This window comes from Hypomesus transpacificus, chromosome 2 (genome assembly GCF_021917145.1).
Source record: "Hypomesus transpacificus isolate Combined female chromosome 2, fHypTra1, whole genome shotgun sequence".
NCBI lineage: Eukaryota > Metazoa > Chordata > Actinopteri > Osmeriformes > Osmeridae > Hypomesus > Hypomesus transpacificus.
In genome coordinates this window covers 3062026-3086327 of record NC_061061.1, presented here as the reverse complement: position 1 = coordinate 3086327, position 24302 = coordinate 3062026, and the positions used below count along the sequence as shown (strand labels likewise).

Genomic DNA, 24302 nt, shown 5'->3' with positions numbered 1-24302 from the left:
GATCTACTTGTGAACTATGACCAATTAAGAAAGAATAACCAATTAATTACTAATCACAAAAGTAACTTGTCTAAAAAGAGAACAATTTGGTTGTTTTAGTCTTAACATGGTCATAACTTTTCAGAAGCTTGTGCCTCAAATGGGTTCTTTGTGGAAACTAGTTCATGAATATCATATCCCCCCAAATACGTTAACTACAGGCTGAGATTGTGACTACTCTTACCAAAGGATGGATGAATCTTCTCTATTTATTTCAAACTTAAACAGGGTATAATACAAATAATGATCATTTGTTTAACATTTTTAATAATTAGGAAGTGATGCTGACACTCTCATGTTTGGATTAGTTCACTATTATGAGCTCTTGAGCGTCAGTTCAATGTCTCAGACTCCAAAGACCTACCTTTATGTTACAGTAGCCACCTGAGGAGGACTTCTCTTTAGGATATGAATATAAACATTGATGTTCTCTTGTCAAAAACCATTTTCATCCTGCATTTATGTTGCGATAAGCACAAAACCACATCTCCCAGATTACAATGTTTGTTAGACTATCACTAGTGCCTCACAGAAATGTATGCCTGTACCGTATGTGTCAAATATAAAATTAGACTTATTATAGGCCTATTACGTGTGAAAACCAGTATAATTCCTCACTAATTACCTAAGCGTTACCTTGTCATCCTGCAGGAACTACTTGTGATGTGGACCATTATTTTAAAGTGAAAAACATGTTAACTCCTCACTAATTACTCAAGCGTTACCTCGTCATACATTTAGTCATTTAGCAGATGCTCTTATCCAGAGCGACTTACAGTAAGTACAGGGATATTCTCCCCGAGGCAAGTAGGGTGAAGTGCTTGTAACTACTCAGTAGATTTGGTAATGGTGGCAAACAGCAAAAATACCTCACAAAGGACAGGGTGTGAATGAACAGGTTAAGTAGTGTCAGTGAGTGGCAGAGGGAAAACAGGTGAGTTGAATCAGCAATTAGTACTCAGGGGACCGGACTCTGCTAGAAGGGGTGCGTTTCCCAGCCTTGTGGGAAGGTTGCAGAGGAGACCTGCAATCTTTTTTTACTTTCTTAAAAATCAGTTTTTGCAGTGTGAGGGTGAGGGGATTAGGCTGAGGCATGCTGTGGTCCCTCTCAACCCAGGGAGAAACATTCTGCCTGGGGCCAACTCACACCTGCTGGGCGGGGGGCCACCAGGGCCGAGTCCGGCCGCTTCTCAGGTCAACAGACTTCTGCCCCCAGAGGATAGAGACTGACATGACAACAAGTGACTGCTCGTTCCCGTCAGGTTACAGTCCGTGGGGCCGTGTGACGTTAGTTCACACAGACCGGTTGATTCCGCCGGCGTACCGATGATCTGTCTCGGCGACACGGCAACCATGTCGACTGCTGTTGTCCAACGAGCAGTGTCTGGCTTCCGAGACGTTGTTTACTAGGGTTGGTGTTATTGTCTCACAACACTTTGTCGAGATCAATGAAAGTCATTGATTGTTTGGGCCGAGGAGTCCTCCCACTTGCGATTCCCAGGTCGGGTCAGCTGCTGATTAAACTCCGCCCCCGCTCACAACACCCTGGTCAATGACCGGCTCCAATACCCCCTCCCCCCCCCCCCCCAACCAGCCCCAAGACACCTCCACCCCCTCACAGAACCCTAACGCTGCCTTTACCTAACTATCTGTTTGTCGACTGTATCTATCGAACCTGCTTTGTGTTGGTCCTGTTTTGTTTTGCTTTGATCTAGCCTGCTGTCTGGGAAATGCCTCTCTTCTCCTCTCGTTTCCTCCTCTCCTCTCCTATTCTCTTCTTTCCTCCTCTCCTCTCCTGTTCTGTTCTTTCCTCCTCTCCTCTCCCCTCCATCCATCCACTCGGCTTTAAACAACAGCCGTCCACGCTAAGTGCTAATGTAGCAGAACTGCAGACCACCGCGGCAGTCTTACTCAGCACGCCGGACCATCAAAGCGCGAGTGCCGTCCGCTCTCAGCCAGCCAGATTGTTAGCGAGGTGGCAGTTTGTCATGCCAGGCCCTGGTTTCCACCGGCCGCACTCCCAAACTGATTGCAGCAATAACAAAGGGACGTGCTTCCCTAATTTATTTTACTGCGAATATTTTATTCAGGGCGAGCAGTAATTTATTCATATTCCACGTTGCCTTATTACTGTTTAAACATCTGTTATTTTGCTTTATGGACTGGATCCAGCTCGCTGCTCCCTTAATACTTAATGCTTTCATCAGAGCTAGACCTCTTCTCCTGCAGTCGCGTTAAATGTTTCCGATTTATCGGCCCTGTCTCACCCAGCGGAGAGGCGTCCTGCTCAATTGCTGGCGGTCCACTCCTCGCTGCATGTTTTTATACCCCTCTCCTGTCTTCCTGTCATCCTATATTCCTCTGTCCTCCCTCGCTTGTTTCAACTCTCCCTGCTTCGATCTATCACCACCGTTTCACTGTCCAAACCCTCATTTTTTATATCTCTCTCTCTTCCTTCCCTCCATCTCTCCATCCCTCCATCCCTCCATCGCTCCATCTCTCCATCCCTCCATCTGTCCATCCCTCCATCCCTCCATCCCTCCATCCCTCCATCCCTCCATCTCTCTCTCTTCCTTCACTCCATCCCTCCATCCCTCCATCCCTCCATCCCTCCATCCCTCCATCTCTCCATCTCTCCACCTCTCCATCCCTCCACCCCTCCATCTCTCCATCCCTCCATCCCTCCATCTCTCCATCTCTCTATCTCTCCACCCCTCCATCCCTCCATCCGTCCATCCGTCCATCCGTCCATCCCTCCACCCCTCCATCCCTCCATCCCTCCATCCCTCCATCTCTCCATCCCTCCATCCCTCCATCCTTCCTTGCCTGAGGGCAGTCCCTCCCCAGGCCCCGGTCATCCAAGGTCTGGTCAGTGACAAGGTGAAGGCAGGTCAAACCTTGATGCTGCTCTGCCTGTCCCACGGAGGAAACCCACTGGCCACCCTGCAGTGGACCAAGGTAAGCACACACACACATGCACACACACACACAAACACATGCGCACGCACGCGTCCCCAGTGAGCGCGCTTGCGTTGCGTTGCAGAACGGCGAGGTGCTGTCCACCAGCTGGGAGGAGGACACGGTGGCTAAGAGGTCCAGCAGGCTGCTCCGCCTGGACGTGCGGCCCCAGGACAACCAGGCCCTGCTGGGCTGTGAGGCCACCAACCTGGTGTCCAAGGCCCCGCTGTCCATCCTACGCAGGATCACTGTCCACTGTGAGTGGCACCGTCATGCCCACACAGGGCCCTGGGTCTATTGTCATATGTGGGTGGGACCTATTTTCATAATAATAATAATAAAAAGAACAACATTAATAACAATAACTGAGGATACTGACGTTAAATACGATTTTCTTCACATAAAGTGGCGGGGGCAGCCAGATGTTGCCGTTTTCACAGCCACGTATGATGAACCTATGCCTTTGTGCTTACACACAAACACACGCGCGCACGCACTCACGATATGTGGGCACGTGCTTATTTATTCAAACACATACTGTACACGTAGTGGTGGCAGATAGAGACCTACACTTAGATAGGCATGCGTATACAGATGACACGCTCTCACCCCCACGCTGCTCACACCTCCACAAACACACGCACAAAAACAGACAGGCCTTGAGACATACACCCACACACATGACACACACACATGTACAGTGAGGAAACACTCATTTACAGTATTCAAACAAACACACGTACATGTGATCATGATATGATGCAGGGGCAGGGGAATATCTTGCAGTGGAATTTCATTTCATAGACTGTAGGATCGCAGTGAATAACAATGTCTCCATGTGTCTGTTTGTGCTGTGAGTTAGCCCATCAGTGAAGGCATCCTTAACCAGGCAGTCTAACTGTAGTCACCAGCAGTAATATCAATACTTATTCTGTGGCAGCATCGCTTCTAATGCTAACATCATTAATGAAACCAATGGTGATTACGACTCCAGACCATATTTCAGTCAGAATCGTGCTAGACTGCAAGCTTGCTCTTTTACAGCGAGCTAATTTAGCTGAATCGCTCCAATGCACTTCTCCCCAGGCAGTAAAAGCTACACTTTGTGCGGTGATAATAATGCCAACAGGTAATAGATTATACATTCCATTTTTCTTTTCTTTTTTTGGGGGCTTTTCTTTTTTGCTCACTGTTTTTTTTTCCTGCAAAAATAAAACAAACATGGAATGAATTTGTGGCGGACGCCGGCCTCAGTGAGGCCTCTCTCCAGCAGCCTCTAGCTCTGCAGCGTTGCCATGTTCATCACGCTCTCTGAGGCAGACAGGCCCTGGGGCAGCCCCCCTCACTACCACACACTATTTTATTCACACAGCGTCAATGTTGAAAATGAGCTGGCGTCTTTACTCTCCTGCTCTGACTTTGTAACTAGGGATGAGGCTGGGCCTGGGGCTGGGGCAGAGTCTGAGGCCGAAGTAGGGGCTGGGGCTGAGGCAGAGGCTGGGGAAAAGGCTGGGGCTGGGGCAGAGGCTGGGGCAGAGGCTAGGGCAGAGGCTATGGCAGAGGCTGAGGCTGAGGCTAAGGCTGGGGCTGAGGAAGAGGCTGGAGCAGAGTCTGAGGCCTGGGCAGAGGTCGGGGCTGAAGCTCAAGAAGAAGCTGGAGCAGAGGCTAAGGCAGAGGCTGGGGCAGAGGCTGGGGCTGAAGCTGAGGAAGAGGCTAGAGCAGTGTGAGGCTAGGACAGAGGCTGGGGCCGGGGCAGAGGCTGTGGCTGAAGCTGAGGAAGAGGCTGGAACAGTGTGAGGCTGGGGTAGGGGCTGAGGCTGTGGCTGAAGCTGAGGAAGAGGCTGGAGCAGTGTGAGGCTGGGGTAGGGGCTGGGCTAGGGGCTGAGGATGAGGCTGAGGCTGAGGCAAGGGCTGAGGTTGAGTTTGAAGGAGGCTGAGGAGCACATTAGACTGCAGGGGAGAAAAGAGGATCAGTGTGTGATATGAATAACGTGCCACCACTGTGAACAAGCCGACCCAGTGTGCGTGCGCGGGGCAGACCCATCTGCATGTCCCCAGAGAGACATGCGAGACATCGCAGATACATCACAACACACACGGTGTACATCCATGATCCGTCTGTGTCTGGCTGCTGAAGCCAGGCCCAGGCCTGCTCTCCACAGCTAAGCTGTCCTCAACTGCCCCTTCTCAGCCTCTGGGCCCACAGCAGGAAAATCTTAGAGAAAAAAAAGTGCTTCCCCCGCTCCCAGCCTTCAGTCCTCCAACCCCCTGGTGGAATTCATTCTCCGCTTCCTGAAACCTCCACTGAGACACTGTGATCGAAGTGTTGCACTGTGCAAGAGTCACGTCGAGAAGATCATTTGAACTGAATCTGTCTTTTCCCTATCCACCTCTGTATATGTGTATGTGCGTGTGTGTGTGTGTCAGTCGAACCCAAAGAGGTGAAAGTGCTGGGGTCCTTCAAGGCCATCGAGGGGAAGGAGGTGTCTCTGTCTTGCTACGCCAGCTCCAGTAACCCTCCCGTCCAGATCCGCTGGTGGCTGGGCTTCCGGGAACTCAACTCCACCTCCGTCGTTCTGGAAGAGGTGGGGAGAGAGCTTTCAACGCAACACACAACTGCCGAGCACCCTTTCTGACTGAGTACTCGTGACGCTGTGGATAGCGCCAGCAGCTTGCATCATGCTTTCACCCCCTTCATCGCCGTGGGCCGAATGTGATAATGCGTGTGAAATTTCCGCGCTCGGTACCGAAATAGCCTTCCGTTCAGACGTCGTTTCGAAGGGTCTTTCGAGAAGGGGAAAAAATGGCGCCTCACAAGTGTAGAGACAGAGAGAGTTCAACGTCTGTGAACCAGTAGCGAGAGTCTAGGCCTGTCTTTGCCCGATAATTGACATCTTGATTTTCCTAGATAGACAGACGATGATTCGCTGCACATGACCCACTCCCCCAGACAACGCTGATCCCGACAGCGGGGCGAACGGCGCTCGCAGAAGAGAGTGTCTCTCTCTTCGCCGTGCTGTTGTATACGTTAATGAGATCAAAGTGAATGAAAGCTAACAGGGGAGCCGAGCAGTAACACACCAGCTCTTTCTTCCTGGGAAAACAGCCTTTTTTCATTTGATCTCGCGCACGCAGACGCACACGCCCGCAGCCGCGCTGTGTCGGGTCTGCGAGGCTGAACGCTGCCTTGCAACAGGGAGGTTAATGAAGACAGACACTGGGCTGGGAATTATTTAGTCTGTTTTGCTCTGGAAAGGCTTTCACAGTAATCAACTCAATAATATCCTTGATCACCATAGCTGCAAGACTGGCATGACCCGTTCAGTACAGGTGCAAATTGAGTTTGTTTCAATTTATTTCAGCTGAGAGAGAGAGAGAGAGAAAGAGAGAGAGAGATTGAAAAAGAGAGAGCGATAGAGAGGAGGAGGACGAGAAAGGATTTGTTTATCTATCAGGAACGATCCAGAAAACAAACATCAGCAGAAGGTTGCGTTCATTTGCCATCTGTGCTCGTGCTGGATGAATTCAGAGTGTGTTGCTCTCTGCAGAGAACGTTCTAGAGCAGGAGGGCCGACCGGCGGTGTTCTGAGGGCCTGTGTGTGTCTGCAGGGAAGCCACGGAGGCATGACCAGCATGTCCAATCTGACCCACCTCGTGTCGCGCCAGGAGAACGGACTTCCACTCACCTGCGAGACCTTCAACAAGGGCACACGCTTCTCCAAGAGCCACTCCACCAACCTTCAGGTCTACTGTGAGTGCACACGGCAGCAACAGCAGCAGGGAACTCCTCGGGGACATGATTAACAAAGGAGTGACAACTCCACCTTCCTAATGTTGCTTGCCTTCCTCAATCTCTCTCTCCTTCCCTCATCTCACTCGCCTGCTCTCTTTCTGTCCCGTCCTCTCCCTTTCCCTCCCTCTCTCCCTATTCCTCTCCTTCCTCTCTGCCCCCTCTCCCTCTTTCTTCTCCCCCTTTCTTCTCTCCCCCTCTTCCTCTTTCTTCCCCCCTTCCTCTCTTTCTTCTCTCCCCCTCCCCCTCTCCGTCTCTCGCTGCCCCCCCCCCCCCAGACCCTCCTCAGAAAGTGTGGTTGGAGGTTCCTCCAGAGGACATCCCCCTGCGCTCAGGAACCACCGTCCATCTTGTGTGCTACTCCAGCGGGGGAAACCCAACCGGAAGCCTCACCTGGTACAAGGTGTGTGTGTGTGTGTTATGTGTGTGTGGATATGTATGTGTATGTAAGAAAGGTCTACAACCCTGTATGCTCGGCAGCATAGCTTTGCTCTGGATCCGTGTCACTTCCTGTCATCCCAGTCCCAGTTCCTGTAGAATGAAGTGCCATGGTGGAGTCGTTGATATGGCTGACCACTGCTCCTGGCTTCCCTTGGAGGAAGGAGAAGGGGATGGGAGAAACGCAGAGCAAGAATTTCTTCTGTGGACACTTTCTGCGAGTGTTTGTGTGTGTGTGTTTCTCAGAGTTGCTGCTCGTACACGTGTGTGTGTCATCCAAAACCAACAAACCTTTCTTCTTCTTCCTCTTCTTCTTCTTCTTCTCCTTCTTCTTCTTCTTCTCTTCTTCTTCTTCTCATTTTTGTTCTTCTTCTACTTCTCCTTCTTCTTCTAATTTTTCTTCTTCTTCTTCTTCTTTTTCTTCTCCTTCTTCTTCTTCTTCTAGAATGGGAAGGCCGTAGAAGCTTCCAGGCTGTTGCCCTCAGACAAGGGAGTGTCCAGAGAGCTGGTTCTGCTGCTGCAGCCTAGCGACAACCAAGCTAGTTACCGCTGTGTTGCCACCAACAGTGCCAAGAAGATACTCTCGACCTCCACCACGCTGCTCGTCCAGTGTGAGTCACTCTGTCACACACACACGCACACACACCTCTGGCCAGGATAGCATAAAAAATAAAAAATTAATCTCCCATTTTCTCTCTGACCTTTACTGCAAACACTGGTAGTCAGCAGGTTTGGCCAGGCGGTGTTGTTAACAGTGCTGTCTTATCTGTTCCACCTGCGAGCAGTTCCAGCCACCAGCGTAAAGATCGAGGCCCGGCAGAGTGTGCTTCACAGCGGACAAACATTGCAGCTCGAGTGCCTGACTGGGAGTAGTAACCCCCAGACCAACATCTCCTGGAGCCTCGGGCCCCAGAGGTGCTGTAGGGAGGGTCGAGGGGTGAAGGGAAGGAGGAGGGAGGGAGCCTGGGTGGAAGGCTGTGATTGGATGCAACGCTGACTGGATTTATGCTCTGGATCATTTGATTGGAAAATGTGTTTGAGTTTGTGAGAAGGGTTGTGACCATACACACATATGTTCCACTGTGTCTCTCTCTTTTTCTACCACTGTCTCTCTATTTCTCATCCTCTCTTTTTCTCCATCTCTCATCCTCCGGTTCCCTCTATCTCTCCCACTCTGGTTCTCTCTATCTCTCTGTATCTCTATCTTTCATTTTCTCCATCTGTCCTTCTCTGGTTGTCTCTGTCCCTCAGGCTACAGGGGGTGGACCTGAGCAGCAGACAGGCAGAGTTTGGTGGGGTGTCGGTGCGCAGTAGTCTGCTCTTGCTTCTGGAATCGCGGCACCATGGCAAAAGGCTGGTCTGCCAGGCCTACAGCTCTCTGCTGTCTGAGGGAGTCAACACCTTCTACAAGCTCGACGTGCTCTGTGAGTCAGCCTCCCCCCTCCTTCCCCCTCCCCGCCCCTCCCCCTCTCTTTCTCGGCTTCCATCTCGCTTAATTCAGTGCACGAAAACATAGAGTTCCAGTAGATATTCTGTACAGTGAGAATGCAATTAAAAGAGACAGAGTGTGAGGGAGAGAAAGCAACAGGGAAAGAATGAGAACGTACAGTAAGATGTATATATTTATTTATTTATTGTTTATATAGATAGATAGATAAATAGAATTTGAACACGGTAGTGTGCGTGTGTGGGTTTGCGTGCCGGTAGGGGCCTTTTGTAGTGCTGCGCTCTGCAGCAGTGCCCTAATTGTGCGTCTGCTTTGCCGCGCGGCCCTGCTCGTCTTTGATGCGGTTTCTCAGGCACCAGCCGGCCTGCTGCCACAAAGCATGCTGCTGCTCGTGAGCATCCACTCACGTCACTGCGCGTTTGCGTAAAGCGGCGGTTGGACAACACGACTGTCACTCGCTGTTTTAATGGCCGTCCCTCTCCCACCCCACCCCCTCCACCCCTTCCGCCCCCCCCCCACCCCCTCCACCCCTTCAGCCCCCCCCCACCCCCTCCACCCCTTCCGCCCCCCCTCCCTCCACCCCTCTTGGAGCCGCGTGCCGGCTTGCTGTGTGAAGTCAGTCAGATCTGAAATATTGGTGGAGATGTTGGCTTTGTACTGCTTTGACTTTCATTCACACTCCCGTCTCCTTTCTTGCTCAACGTGGCGGCTGTGCGCGCGCACGGGCTTGTGTACCCGTGGGTGTGTTTGTGTTTGTGCGTGGGTGTGGGCGCACACGGGTCGTATCCGTGCATGTCATGCGTTGGCGCGTATGTAGCACATGTTTGCATTTGTGTGTGTGTGCGTGCGTGAGCTCGTCCCTCTGATCCCAGTTCCTCCAGAGTTCAGCCCCGACCAGCCCAAGCAGGTTCAGGTCCAGGAAGACGAGGAGGCGACCCTCCCCCTGCTGGTCTCAGCCAATCCGGACGAGGTCTCCTGCAGCTGGCTGTACCGCAAAGAGCTGCTCCAAGGTGAGGCGCTCCAGCCGTCTCCGTGACGACTCTATAAGCGGCTCGCGGTCGAGCTGAGCCAGCACACTCGGCGAGCATCGCCAGCGTCCAGGCCGTGAATAAAACATGGGATGCTGGCTGGCGTGGAAGCCTGCCAGATGGGATTCTCATTACCCCCTCTAATGTATGCAGTCTAAATGAGGATGGCTGTCCATCTGAATACAACGCAAGCTCTCCACTCACGGCCTCGCCCCTGATCTCTGTCGTCGAGGCTCTTTCTTTCGCCCTCCCTCTCTCTCCCTCTCTCTCTCTTTCTCTCTCTTGTTCTTTCTCCCTGTCCCTCTCTCAATCTCTCTCTCTCTTCGTCTCCTCTCTCCTTTTCTCTCCCTCACCTCTATTCTCCCTTTCTCTCTCTCTCTCCCTTTTCTCTCTCTCTCTCTCTCTCTCTCTCTCTCTCTCTCTCTCTCTCTCTCTCTCTCACACACACACACACACATACCTTAGAGGAGGGCTATGGTTGGACACAGGTGGAGCTTTGTAACCACAGGTGTGTCTCTCTGCACTCCTGAGGCCGCCGTGTTGAAGCCGTGCCAGAGAGATCAATAATGCAGGACCAGACGTCACTCGGAGACAAAAGGCTGAGAGACATGTGTTTAATGTGCCCATAATGAATACTAACTGCTCTTTGTGTGTGTGTGTCCCTGCATGCACGTGTGTGTGTGTGGATGTGTTTGTGTCCCTGCATGCCCGTGTGTGTGTGTGGATGTGTTTGTGTGTGTGTGGATGTGTTTGTGTCCCTGCATGCCCGTGTGTGTGTGTTTATGGACAGAGGGGGATGCTGCAGAGCTGAGGATAGTGAATGCGACCAGGAGAGATGCCGGCGTGTACACGGTCCAGTGTACCAACGAGCTGGGCAGCAGCCACACTTCCGTCACCCTGGACGTCCTGTGTAAGCAGCTTGTCAGGCTCCTCCCAACACACCTAGACCAGGACCACCACACCTGCGGTAGCTGTCTGAATACAGAGCGCTCCATGGCCCCTAACCCTTAACCCCAGCCCCAGCCCCTAGCCCCTAACCCCTAACCCCAGCCCCAGCCCCTAGCCCCAGCCCCTAGCCCCAGCCCCTAGCCCCAGCCCTAGGTCCAGCCCCTGGCCCCAGCCCCTAGCCCCAGCCCTAGGTCCAGCCCTAGCCCTAGACCCAGCCCCTGGCCCCAGCCCCAGCCCCTAGCCCCAGCCCCTAGCCCCAGCCCTAGGTCCAGCCCCTGGCCCCAGCCCCTAACCCCAGCCCCAGCCCCAGCCCCTAGCCCCAGCCCCTAGCCCCAGCCCCTAGCCCCAGCCCTAGACCCAGCCCCTGGCCCCAGCCCCTAGCCCCAGCCCCTAGCCCCTAACCCCAGCCCTAGGTCCAGCCCCCAGCCCTAGACCCAGCCCCTGGCCCCAGCCCTTAGCCCCAGCCCTAGGTCCAGCCCTAGCCCCTAGCCCCTAGCCCCTAGCCCCAGCCCCAGCCCCAGCCCCTAGCCCCAGCCCCTAGCCCCTAGCCCTAGCCCCAGCCCCCAGCCCCTAGCCCCTAGCCCCTAGCCCCAGCCCCAGCCCCAGCCCTAGCCCTAGCCCCTAGCCCCTAGCCCCAGCCCCTAGCCCCAGCCCTAGGTCCAGCCCCTAGCCCCAGCCCCAGCCCCCAGCCCCTAGCCCCTAGCCCCTAGCCCCAGCCCCAGCCCTAGCCCTAGCCCCTAGCCCCCGGCCCCGATCTCTTAGCCGTGTCTCAAATACACACAAATTGACAGCCTTATAAAGACATACAAAACCCAGACTCTCTGCTGCCGTTCAGCCAAGAGAAAAGAACAATCTGGAAAAATGGGATTCATTATACAAATCCAGCCTCGACCCTCAGCCTCATCCCCGGCCTCATCCGCTAGCTTCCTCCCCCTGCCTCATCCCTCAGTCTCCCTCACTGATTATTTAACAACAGCAGTGAGGAGAATCTAGGTCTGAATGTTCCTCCAAAGCCCACAGCAGCAGCCAAATGGATGCAGCGCGGCAGACGGGATTGGTCCCGACAGTTGTAGGTATTCATAATGTATGGAGGATTGTAATAGCTTTTATGGGTGGCAGTGTAGCCCACTTAACAATGTCGTTCTTGGTTAAATGGGAGACACGGGTGGTTCTCTGTGACTCTGGGGTGTGTGTGTGTGTGTGTGTGTGTGTGTGTGTGTGAGGGGGCTGGGTCTCTGGTGGTTCCTCCCGCCAGTAGCGTTCTGTGTAGGAACATGGGCGGGGGCGAGGAGGTACTAATGGTCTTGTTGTTGTGAGTGCATGATACCCACAGGGAGGAGACAAGGGGGCACAGACACACCGCACACACACACACACACACACACACTCATACACTGTACTGACATGGGGTGGGGAGAGAGATGGGGAGGATGGGGGGAGGGGGTGTGGACTGGGAGGGAGAAAGAGAAGGAGGAAAGTGGGGGAGAAAAGGATGGTGGGAGGACCGGGGGGGGGGGGGGGGGGGGGGGGGGGAAGAAGGCGGAGGGAGGGGTGAAAGGAGGAGGGAGGGAGGTGAGTAGGGAGGAGAGGAGAGGGGGACCGTCCATCTCTCAGGCGGCACATTCACGGACTCTCCACTTAGCTGGATGTTCGGGGGTTGTGTAATGGAGGCTGAGGAGCGTGTTCATTCACAGCAGGCTGGACGGTCTCAGGACAGGCCATCCAGGGTGTCCGAGCAGGTCCTAATGCCCGCCCGCTCGCCTGCCGCTGTGTGTTCCAGACGCCCCCAGCGTGAAGGCTGAGGTGAACCCTGTTTACGTGGACGTGGAGGGGACGGCCGACCTGCTGTGCGTGGCGGACGCCAACCCCGTCCTATCCGGCATGTTCTCCTGGATGTGGCTGGTGAGGCGTCGGAGCAGCTCTGACACACGCACACACCACACACGTGAACACTATCACACACAGACACACGCTCACTTCTGCACGCATGCACACAGTCCTTCACACACACACACACACACACATGCACACAGTCCTAGACACACACACACGCACGCACACTATCACACAGACACACTCACACATGCACGCAGGCTCACAGACACACACACAAACACACATGCACGCACACACACACACGCACACACACACCCACGTACACACACGCACGCACACACTTTTATTTCCTTTATCTGACCTCTTTCCTATTATTCTATCCTTTCTTACCGTTTATCACTCCTCCCTCTAAATGCACAGACGCTCCATATTTCACTGGCTCTAACTATCCTTCCAGTTCACCTCTCCCCGTTGCACTCTCTGCCCAAATCCAGAAAAATAGCTTTCATTACAGCTCTCCGACTAAAGGGCACATTTGTCAACGTACCACGGGCTCCGTATCTGCCGCTCGCCCCCTGGCATTTCTCCCTGTCCTGCTCCTTCTCTCTCTCTCTCTCTCTCTCTCTCTCTCTCTCTCTCTCTCTCTCTCTCTGTCTCTCTGTCTCCACCCACACCCTCCATCCCCTCCATTCATCCAGCCTCCTTTTGTGTTGCTCCTCTTGCTTAACCCTCTCTCTGCATCCTCTCTTTCCCTGTTCTTCTCCTCTCATTCCTCTGTTCTCTGGCTTTATCCTCTCCACCCCCCCTCCCCCCCCCCGTCTTTTCCATCCTCCGCATCCCTCTCTCTCTCTCTCTCTCTCTCTCTCTCTCTCTCTCTCTCTCTCTCTCTCTCTCTTCTGCCCCTCTCGTTCTTCATCTCTCTCGTTTGCACTCATGTCTTTCTCGGATCCATCTTCCTTCTTCCCCACCCCTTTTTCACTCCTTCTCTCCTCCCCCCCCCTCTTTCTTCTCCCTTTCGTCCTCCCTTTTTGGTTTTCCAAATGCCCCCCTCTCTTTTCTCTCCTCCTCCCCCTCTCACCCCTGTCCTCTCTCTCTCCAGGGGGAGACGGACGAGGAGATGGAGATTGGGGAGGAGACCCAGAGGGAGGAAACAGGCCTGCTGACCATCCTGGAAGTAACCCGGGCCTCGGCAGGGCGCTACCAGTGCACTGCTGACAACGGCATAGCGCCCCCTGCCAGTGTGGAGGTGGAGCTGGTGGTGCGCTGTGAGTCGGCCATGTGAAGTCCATGACTGCAGGCTGAGCGTTCGTGTCGTATAGTGCCCACGGTTTGGGATCTGTCTGTGTTTGGCTGTGCGTGATCGTGTGTAGATACATGGGCCTCAGTCCACGTGTGCGCGTGTGTGTGTGTGTGTGTGTGCGTGTCCACATGTGTGTATGTCTCATTGTGTGTGTGTCTATGTCTACATGTGTTTGTGTGTTTGTCTTATATGGTTGTCTCTATGTGTGTGTGTCTCTGTGTGTGTTTGTGTGTGTGTGTGTGTGTCAGTTAAGCCAGAGCTCCAGAAGGGGCCCCAGTGGACCAAGGTGGCCAGTCGGGGGGATGGCACCAGCACAGCTGAGGTGGTGTGCCAGGCCGAGGGCATCCCCAGGGTCGAGTTCTCCTGGGCCAAGGACGGCGTGCCCATGGACTTCTCCAACCCCAGGTGCCGCTGCTACTTCAGCTCCTTCGCTCCCTCTCTGTCTTCCATGTTGTGTTCCCTCTCTCTCTCTCTCTCTCTCTCTCTCTCTCTCTCTCTCTCTCTCTCTCTCTCTCTCTCTCTGCCTCTTATCTGCCTCTTGCGCTCTCCATCTCCCGATCTTTCTCACTCTGTATTTTGAGCTATCTCTTCCATCTATCTCTTTATCTCTCACAGTACCTCTCGCTCATTAATTCATCTCTCTCCCAAACACACACGCACACACACACAACCTGACTTTCACACTTGCGAAGATATATTTAAAACGTCAACATTTGCAAGTTAGTGTGCGCTAGCGACAGCAATTGCATATTCATGATCCTTGATAATTAGATCCGTTTTCACATATTATCTGTTCCGGCCTTATTTTTACCATTGAATCCAGATTTAGGACATGTTTTACTGAGCTCGCTCTGTTCGAATGCCCGTTTAATGCTTCCCTGGTGTGTGAAATGTTGTGGCTTAGCTCACATCTGCTGCACCCGCCAGTCCCAGTTTTCTCACACGTAGCATCTTAAACACTGACGATGACGACAGGAGTTTGTGGTTGCGAGGAAGACAGCGGGAATTTGCCGTTGGGTCTCTGGGTGTGTTTTCACACGTGTGTGTGTGTGTTTGTTTGTTTCACGCTTGCGGGTGTTTGTTTTCACCTGTGCGTCTGTGCTCGTTTTTTACATAATATGCGCATCCATGTTTGCGTTTGCTTGTTTGTTTTCACACGTTGGCGTGTGCGTGTGTCCGTGTGTATGTTTGTCCCACGTGCGCGCGCGTGTGCTCCCCAGATACGAGGAGCAGACCGTGAGAGAGAGCTTCATCCACACCAGCACGGTGAAGGTGGTGAACGTCAGCGCCGCGCTGGACTATGTGGTCTTCACCTGTGCCGCTCGCAATCTGCTCGGAGAGGATTCCCTGGACATCCAGCTTCTCAGCACCAGTATGTCTGTGTGTGTACGCATGGACGGAAGCAGGGCTCTCGAGTCGGGTCGAAAGTTGGCCGTGAGATTGCCGTACGGGTCAACGTTTGGGGACGTTGTCCGGTATCCGGGTGGCTCGGGGGGGGGTGCTGGTGTTTAGGACACGTTTCTCACTTTTTCTCTTTTTCAAAACTCTTCATACAGCTCTCCTAACCAACTTTCAGCTCGGCACAGCAGTTTATTGCACATTCTAAATGCACTAAAACGACCAAATCCCTTCATACATGACTCAAATCAAGTCATTCTTCCACAGCACGAGCAAAGGTTGACAGCCAACAAACACACTTTGTCACCCACAAAACAATGACCTAAAAAACACGAAAAACAGGTAGCATTTTGCAATGTTTTCTTATGTAAATCAAGGACACCTCTCTATTGTTTAGAATTCACTGCAATATATACTGTCTTATTCAGTTTTGTATTATGTTATTGTTTTGAACTGAAGTTTAACAGTTTTGAAAACATTATGTAAGCATGTGCAAATTGGCCTGTAGGTACATAGAGTTTTGGCAGCGGTTGTTGTGTCGAAGTGAGAAAATAATGAATGTAATTTGAAAGATGTAGTCATTGAATGCATTTTGTGCCAAAGCAATGATAAATGATCCACAGTTTAGCCCACATATACTTCTGTTGTGCTCACTGTGTGAAGAGTTTTGAAAAAATGACCTAAGTATTGAGAAATGTGTCCTAGCGACTATAAAGACTGTAACTCTGTATAACTCGAGACAGCTATCAACTCGACTGAAAACGTACTTCCATTTGCTTATAGCGATAATAAAGTTATCCCTTACTTCTCAGCGGGAGAAATACAAGGTGTTGCGTAAGAGCGTGAGAAATGGTGGAAATGCGCGAGTCTCAAGGCAAAGGCATGAGACGGCTTGAGAGCCCTGATGTGAGTGTGTGTCTGTGTGTGTGTGCATGGGTATTTGCAAGCTTTAGACAGCTAATTGGCCAAGGTCAGAGGTCCGTTCACAGGTCAGATCATAATGATGCACAACACATCCTCATCAGCTCGCTGCCTCTTCTCCCATTGCTTCTCATTTGGCACCTCTTCGAAATAATGGCGTGTCAATGTGGTGTTGTTGGCGGCGATATCAGTCGTCTGCAACGCCCTTAGAATGGAGTGGGAGGGCCCTCAAGCAGAGTCTTCTCACAAGGCCAGAGAGCCGGTCCCGGGTGTGTGATCCGGGAGCATGCTCATTTCAATGCCGTATCGCTCTCTTATCGTCAGCTTATAGAGCAGCTCCCTCCCTCCTTCCATCCCTCCTTCCATCCCTGTATCCCTCCCTCCCTCTCTCCATCCTCCCTCCCTCCTTTACTCTCCTTCTCCCTCCCGCCCGCCCGCCCTCCCTCCCTCCCTCCCTCTGTGTCTGTCTCTCTCTCTCTCAGATAAGGTTGCAGTGATATGCTTTTCTCCCTCTGTGCGCTGAGGCAGAGTTCCCCCTTCCCCCCCAGCGAAAAACGTATCCCTACGCCACCACCACAGCCGCCGTCAACACAGTCCAGCCCCAAGCTATCCCCAAAGCCGGGTCTTGGACTCATGTTTACCATAAAAGCGTGAAATACAATCCAATATTCCCCGTGTTTTTACACCCCCTCCCTTCATTTTCTTTTTTTTTTTTACTGCCGTGAATATTCATAATGAATCTGACGCAGCGATAATAAATTTGATATGCTTCCTTATCATCAGAAGGCCGGAGTGGGAGAGAGCTACTGCTGGGTTCTTCCCCTCGCCCTCCCCCCTTCGCTTCCTTCCTCCTGGGTTTGAAGATGGAGATACTCGCCCTGTTGACCTCCCCGCTCCACCATCACATGACAGGGGCCCATGCTAGACCTATTTACTCTACTGACTGAACAGCCGGAAGGCAGAGTCTTTCCTTCCACTGATGTTGTTTCACTCTTTCCATCCATCCATCCCCCCCTCTCTCTCTCCCCCTCTCTCTCCCCCTCTCTCTCTCCCTCCCTCTCCCCCCCCCCTCTCTTTCTCTCTCTCTCTCTCTCTCTCTCTCTCTTTTCCGTTTGTCTGGTTGATCTCTTCTGTCTCTCTTTCTCTCTGCCTCATCATCCTTCCTGTCTTTCTCTACTTCTGCCGCCTCATCTCTACTCCTCTCATCTCTCCTGCTTTCAATCCAATTTGCTCTGTCTCTCTGTCTCTCTCTTTCTCCCTCTCTCCCTATCTCTCTCTCCCTATCTCCCTCTCTCTCCATCTCTCTCTCCTCCTCAGATCATCCTGACCCTCCATCAGGGCTCCGTCTGGTCGACGTGACCCACAACTCGATCACTCTGGAGTGGATCCCGGGCTTCGACGGGGGCCTGGAGCAGAGGTTCAGAGTACGGTACGAGACACCCTCATTCGCTTTCCGTCAAAGACACCCCATGCCGCCGTTTCACGCTTCCTCATCTGAGCCGTTTGATTGGCAGGTACCGCTGGGCTCAGTCTGCCAGCTTCCTCTACGTGGACGTGCACCCTCCCAGAGCTAGCGTCTTCGCCGTCACCAGCCTCTCCGCCGACACCGCCTACAACCTTTCCGTCAACGCCCTGAACGCCATCGGCGAGAGTGGCTACGCTGACAACAACGCTGTTCTCACCATCACCACCAGGGGTCAGTGTGGAGCAGCCCCAGCACCCGGAAACACCTGAGGTGTTTTTGGAGGCCCTGGTTGTCTCTCGGCACTGCCCGTCGGCAAATACCTACAGTCCTACTCAGCAGGCTGGTTTGTCTCCGTGGTCTTGTAGGCACTGTGGTTGTGTAGAATGACTCATCTTCTGCCTCTGTTTTTCTCCTTTTTTTCCTTTTGCCCCACAGAGTCACTGGAAAGTGGGGTTGACACGGAAGAACCAGGACGAGGCTCAGAGAGTAAAGTCCTTTTTTCGAAACTCTCCTAAGAGCGTCTTTTTTTTCTAGGCCAGTGGGGAAATTGGTATTTGCGCTTCACCTTGCTTCATTTGGTGAAATCACGTTAATGTATGCACCTCTGAGGCAATTACTGTTTGCTCTTTGAAAGAAGCCGTTGTCATGGCACCCGGTCGTGAATGAAACTTTATTCTCTTCTGTTAGTCTTTTATCAATATTAGAAAAAATGAGTCTGGCCGAGGCCGCATTATATCACCTCTTAGATCTGACCAGTATTCGTATTTCACAATCATCCAAGCACACTCTAAATGACTCACCTCTCACCACACACTCCCCTCACTGAATCAGCTTCCTGTTTTTATTTGGTTTCGATTGTTATTGCAGAGGACAGTGATCTGTTGACTTCCCTGTTGGTGTCCTTCGGGGTGGGAGGAGTCTTGCTGCTGATCAACATGCTGGGATGCTTCCTGGTACTCAGGTGGAGGAAGAGGCGGGGCCAAACAGGTAACCACAGCAACATCACCTGTTTTTCTCGTGAACCGTCGACGTCACGGTCAGAGAAACTATTGCCTCGAATCCCGGTCCAGCTTCCAGAAGACGACTCTGGGTCGCAATGTAACTGTCACCTCCGCCCAGTCTCTTCCTTGCTTCTTCTTCCTCCTCCTCTTCCTCTTCTTCCTCTTCTTCTTCCTCTTCCCCTCTCCATCTCTCTCTGTCTCTCCTTTTTTCTTTCCCTCGTTCCCTCTCCACCTCTTCTGCCGTGGCTCCTGCATCCCCACTCGTCCGCTGAAGCTGTCGCGCTGCCCCGTCATCCCTCCGTTCTAATCAGACGTATTTTTCCCTTTCTCCGCCCTCCTCCCATCTCTGCTTGTCCACCCTTCTCATCTCTCCGTCCTCCTCCTCTCCGTCTGTCACCCTCCCTGTCTTGGCGCACAAACCCCTCGGCTATCTTCTTCATCCCTTCTCTCCCTTTGTGGTCCATCCATCCCTCTCTCTTCGTCTCCGAAACCCTTTTAGTTCCCTTAAAACACTCCGATCCCAATCCTCAGTTCCTGAAGCCTTTACCCCCCCCCCTCTCCCTCCCCCTCTCCCTCCTTCTCCCCCTGTCCTCCAGAGAGTCAAGGAGAAAGTGTGTCGGAGGAGAAGAAGAGTGCGGAGGAGAGGTGAGTCCTTTTCCCAGGCTGCTGTGTGTGGAGAGGGGGCGGAGCTGAACCCTGACCCGCAGATCAGCACCCGAAACAGCGGAGGCGGCAAAAACCTCCCACACGCGCGAACACAAGCACACACAGCGCACAACCCACATGCGAACACACGCACACACAGCGCACAACCCACATGCGAACACACGCACACACAGCGCACAACCCACATGTGAACACACGCACACACAGCGCACAACCCACATGTGAACACACGCACACACAGCGCACAACCCACATGTGAACACACGCACACACAGCGCACAACCCACATGTGAACACACGCACACACAGCGCACAACCCACATGTGAACACACACACACACAGCGCACAACCCACACGCGCGAACACACGCACACACAGCGCACAACCCACATGTGAACACACGCACACACAGCGCACAACCCACATGTGAACACACGCACACACAGCGCACAACCCACACGCGCGAACACACGCACACACAGCGCACAACCCACATGTGAACACACACACACACAGCGCACAACCCACATGTGAACACACGCACACACAGCGCACAACCCACATGTGAACACACGCACACACAGCGCACAACCCACATGCGAACACACGCACACACAGCGCACAACCCACATGTGAACACACGCACACACAGCGCACAACCCACATGTGAACACACACACACACAGCGCACAACCCACATGTGAACACACGCACACACAGCGCACAACCCACATGTGAACACACACACACACAGCGCACAACCCACACGCGCGAACACACGCACACACAGCGCACAACCCACATGTGAACACACGCACACACAGCGCACAACCCACATGTGAACACACGCACACACAGCGCACAACCCACACGCGCGAACACACGCACACACAGCGCACAACCCACATGTGAACACACACACACACAGCGCACAACCCACATGTGAACACACGCACACACAGCGCACAACCCACATGTGAACACACGCACACACAGCGCACAACCCACACGCGCGAACACACGCACACACAGCGCACAACCCACATGTGAACACACGCACACACAGCGCACAACCCACATGTGAACACACGCACACACAGCGCACAACCCACATGTGAACACACGCACACACAGCGCACAACCCACATGTGAACACACGCACACACAGCGCACAACCCACATGTGAACACACACACACACAGCGCACAACCCACACGCGCGAACACACGCACACACAGCGCACAACCCACATGTGAACACACGCACACACAGCGCACAACCCACATGTGAACACACGCACACACAGCGCACAACCCACACGCGCGAACACACGCACACACAGCGCACAACCCACATGTGAACACACACACACACAGCGCACAACCCACATGTGAACACACGCACACACAGCGCACAACCCACATGTGAACACACGCACACACAGCGCACAACCCACATGTGAACACACGCACACACAGCGCACAACCCACATGTGAACACACGCACACACAGCGCACAACCCACATGCGAACACACGCACACACAGCGCACAACCCACATGTGAACACACGCACACACAGCGCACAACCCACATGTGAACACACACACACACAGCGCACAACCCACATGTGAACACACGCACACACAGCGCACAACCCACATGTGAACACACACACACACAGCGCACAACCCACACGCGCGAACACACGCACACACAGCGCACAACCCACATGTGAACACACGCACACACAGCGCACAACCCACATGTGAACACACGCACACACAGCGCACAACCCACACGCGCGAACACACGCACACACAGCGCACAACCCACATGTGAACACACACACACAGCGCACAACCCACATGTGAACACACGCACACACAGCGCACACACGCACACACAGCGCACAACCCACATGTGAACACACGCACACACAGCGCACAACCCACACGCGCGAACACACGCACACACAGCGCACAACCCACATGTGCACACACAGCGCACAACCCACATGTGAACACACGCACACACAGCGCACAACCCACATGTGAACACACGCACACACAGCGCACAACCCACATGTGAACACACGCACACACAGCGCACAACCCACATGTGAACACACGCACACACAGCGCACAACCCACAGCGCACACACACCACACCCACGTGTGAACACACGCACACACAGCGCACAACCCACATGTGAACACACGCACACACAGCGCACAACCCACGTGTGAACACACACACACACAGCGCACAACCCACATGTGAACACACGCACACACAGCGCACAACCCACACGCGCGAACACACGCACACACAGCGCACAACCCACATGTGAACACACGCACACACAGCGCACAACCCACATGTGAACACACGCACACACAGCGCACAACCCACATGTGAACACACGCACACACAGCGCACAACCCACATGTGAACACACGCACACACAGCGCACAACCCACAAGACCCTTTAGTCTACATGAATGTCACCTAAGAAGTCAAAGTCCACCGCAGCACAGCTGCAGGTGCTGTGGTGGTGCTGTGGTTGTGCTGTGGTTGTGTTCCACCTCCTGCAAGTGTTGTGGTTGTGTTGTGGCTGTGTTGCGGTTGTGTTCCACCTCCGCAGGTGTTGTGGTTGTGCTGTGGCTGTGTTGCGGTTGTGTTCCACCTCCTGCAGGTGTTGTGGTTGTGCTGTGGCTGTGTTGTGGTTGTGTTTCCCCTGCAGGTCCACCCTGTCCACGGTGAGCAGCTCCAGCAGGTACGAAGTGAGGGAGAGGGTGAACCCGGCCGCCCAGCACACCCTCCTCATCGACTCGGGATCCGAACCGGACGGCAGCGTCTACGAGAGCTGCGGCGCGGTGAGGATGGGGGGGGGGTGGAGAGGGTGGAGGAGATGGGGGGGGGGGGGGGCGAGGTAGATGGGAGATGAGAGATGGGGGGGGGATGGGGGTGGGCGAGTATGGTGTGAAGGGGATGTGGATAGGGGTGAGTGAGGATGGGGGTGGGTTGGGTGGTGAGGGGGGTGGAGGGATCGGGGTGTCGACAGCAGGTGAGATAAGATAAGCGAAAAAAAAAAGAGGAGAATGGCTGACATGTGGAGGTGCAAAGAGACGAGAGCAAAGACAGGCTGCAAACAAGAAGGGTGGAATAAAGTAAGTGGAAGAGGAGAGCGGAGGGAGGGAGGGAGGGAGGGAGGGAGGGAGGGAGGGAGGGAGGGAGGGAGGGAGGGAGGGAGGGAGGGAGGGAGGGAGAGAGGGAGAGAGGGAGAGAGGGAGAGAGGGAGAGAGGGAGAGAGGGAGAGAGGGAGAGCCGTAGGAGAAAAGGCCAAGAGGGGTGCGATCATCTGTCAAAGGAGGAAGTGGAGGATTCTGCAGGAACCGGGGACATGGAGAGAAAAACTAATAAACACCTTTAGCGAATCTCCGAGACGCTCCGGAAATCAATAGCTCACAATTAGCATTCAAAATACACATCGATCTCTCCCAAATTATCATTTTGCACTTTGTAAAAGGCCAGCCAGGACTTGAACCGCCAGGAATACAATGTTCCGTGGGATTTAACGAGAAGGCAGAGAAGAGTGTTCTGTGTTGTCGGAGGAGGCAGTATCAAATGCTCCCTCTCCTCAGAGACAGGCGTTCGCCATCCCTCAGTTAGATAACAACAGATGCGCTCTATGTCAAGCTGCATCCTTGGAGTCCCCCTATGTGTTTACACATTTAAACACACAACATTATTCCCGACTTAATGATCGCCCATCGTGGGCATGTTGCTTCAAACTCTCTGTTTCCTTTGTTTGCGCTGACAGGAGAGTTCTCATTATTACTACCCCACCGGTGACTACCGGCCCTCTCTCCCCCCGGTTCTCGAGGGCCCGCCCACACACGGTGAGACGCACTCATGACATTCAGTACGTTCGCCATCCCCATGTGGAAAAGGATATATAATACAGCCACTGGGAGCAGATGTGCTTTTGAGCAAAGTGCTAATGTTTCATATTGTATTTCCTGTCTACTGTCTGTCCACCCTCCGTTGCTCTCCTTGAACGGGGGGGGCGGTTGTTGTGGCATCTTTGGCGGTTCCAGGGGCCCGCTACCCGGGGGGGAGCCACGAGTATGAGGAGGTGAGGGACTGGGGTTTTTACCAGGACGTCCTGCCTCCCTCTCTGCCCTCACCCCCCCCCTACGCCGGACCCAGGGTCCCCCCGCAGGGGGTAACCAGGAGACCCCCTCTCCTGTACCCGGAGGTCAGCGGTGAACTGCTCTCCCGAAAATCAATGCGTCAGTGACATTTTTCCTGCTGTGTGAATATTTCCTGCGCATTGCCTCCGATGTTGCTGACACAACGTTCTTTCCGGCAGAGAGGAGGGAGGGCCACGGCTTTCAGGGAGCAGCCAATCAGAATAAACGATCGCACGGCTGACGGGCCACCCCCGAGAAGCGATTATGACTTGCCCTTTGAACTTCGGGGAGAGCTGGTGTAGTGAGGTTAGACCTCAATTTCATCACGTGGATCCAAGTCCAGACTTTCTCATGCTAACCTCAAGAAGTGGACTGTTGTTTGGTGTAGACATTGTATAAGTGTGGTCATTGGGGTGCAGCATAGTCATTTAGCATATGTGTTGTTGTTAAAACCATCCTCTGTATCGTTGTTTTCATTCAAATAACCGAAAGAAAACGCTTAAAAATATTTAATCATCGTTGTTTGTGTATGTTTCTGTCAGAAAATGACCTAAATGTGGACGTCGTGAAACATCACGAGATCATCCGTGTTTCCTCAAGCCGAGTCCTGTGGTGTTTCTAGAATGTACTCTATGTTGCATGCTGAATCCTCCTCACCGACGGGCTCTTTTCTGAAATGTCACCTCATCAAGGTGACAGTCGGAGCCAGATTCAGAGGGAAGGAGAAGACGAGGGCTTCTGGAAGCTTCAGCAAGCGCCAACCATCCGGCGTGTCAGGAAGTGATGCCGTCAGTTCTTTAAGCCTCATTGATCCTTCACCTCACATAAAGGTGGAGGCTCGTCTTCTCCGGCGCCCCCCCCCCTCCCAT

At 53.3% G+C, this 24302-nt stretch overlaps 1 protein-coding gene across 1 annotated transcript; it reads left to right on the top strand.

Moving 5' to 3' along the window:
• Positions 1-1270: 1270 nt before the first annotated feature.
• Positions 1271-24047, top strand: nphs1 (NPHS1 adhesion molecule, nephrin). The gene is made up of 24 exons (XM_047032360.1): positions 1271-1280; positions 2876-2997; positions 3083-3254; positions 5425-5582; positions 6607-6748; positions 7066-7190; positions 7671-7836; positions 8011-8145; positions 8413-8649; positions 9545-9682; positions 10491-10610; positions 12429-12550; positions 13584-13749; positions 14033-14225; positions 14777-15156; positions 17421-17532; positions 17618-17799; positions 18004-18054; positions 18436-18555; positions 19166-19214; positions 21981-22113; positions 23061-23139; positions 23338-23498; positions 23613-24047. Exons 1-24 carry the CDS (start codon positions 1271-1273, stop codon positions 23733-23735), a joined length of 3396 nt encoding a protein of 1131 aa, XP_046888316.1. The 3' UTR covers positions 23736-24047.
• The last annotated feature ends 255 nt before the right edge of the window (positions 24048-24302 follow it).

What these genes read in the sequence shown, in the direction of transcription:
- nphs1 (XM_047032360.1), top strand. An exon ending in CCACCCTGCAGTGGACCAAG is followed by an intron (nt 2,998 to 3,082) that starts GTAAGCACACAC and finishes GTTGCGTTGCAG; the next exon opens with AACGGCGAGGTGCTGTCCAC. An exon ending in CACCAACCTTCAGGTCTACT is followed by an intron (nt 6,749 to 7,065) that starts GTGAGTGCACAC and finishes CCCCCCCCCCAG; the next exon opens with ACCCTCCTCAGAAAGTGTGG.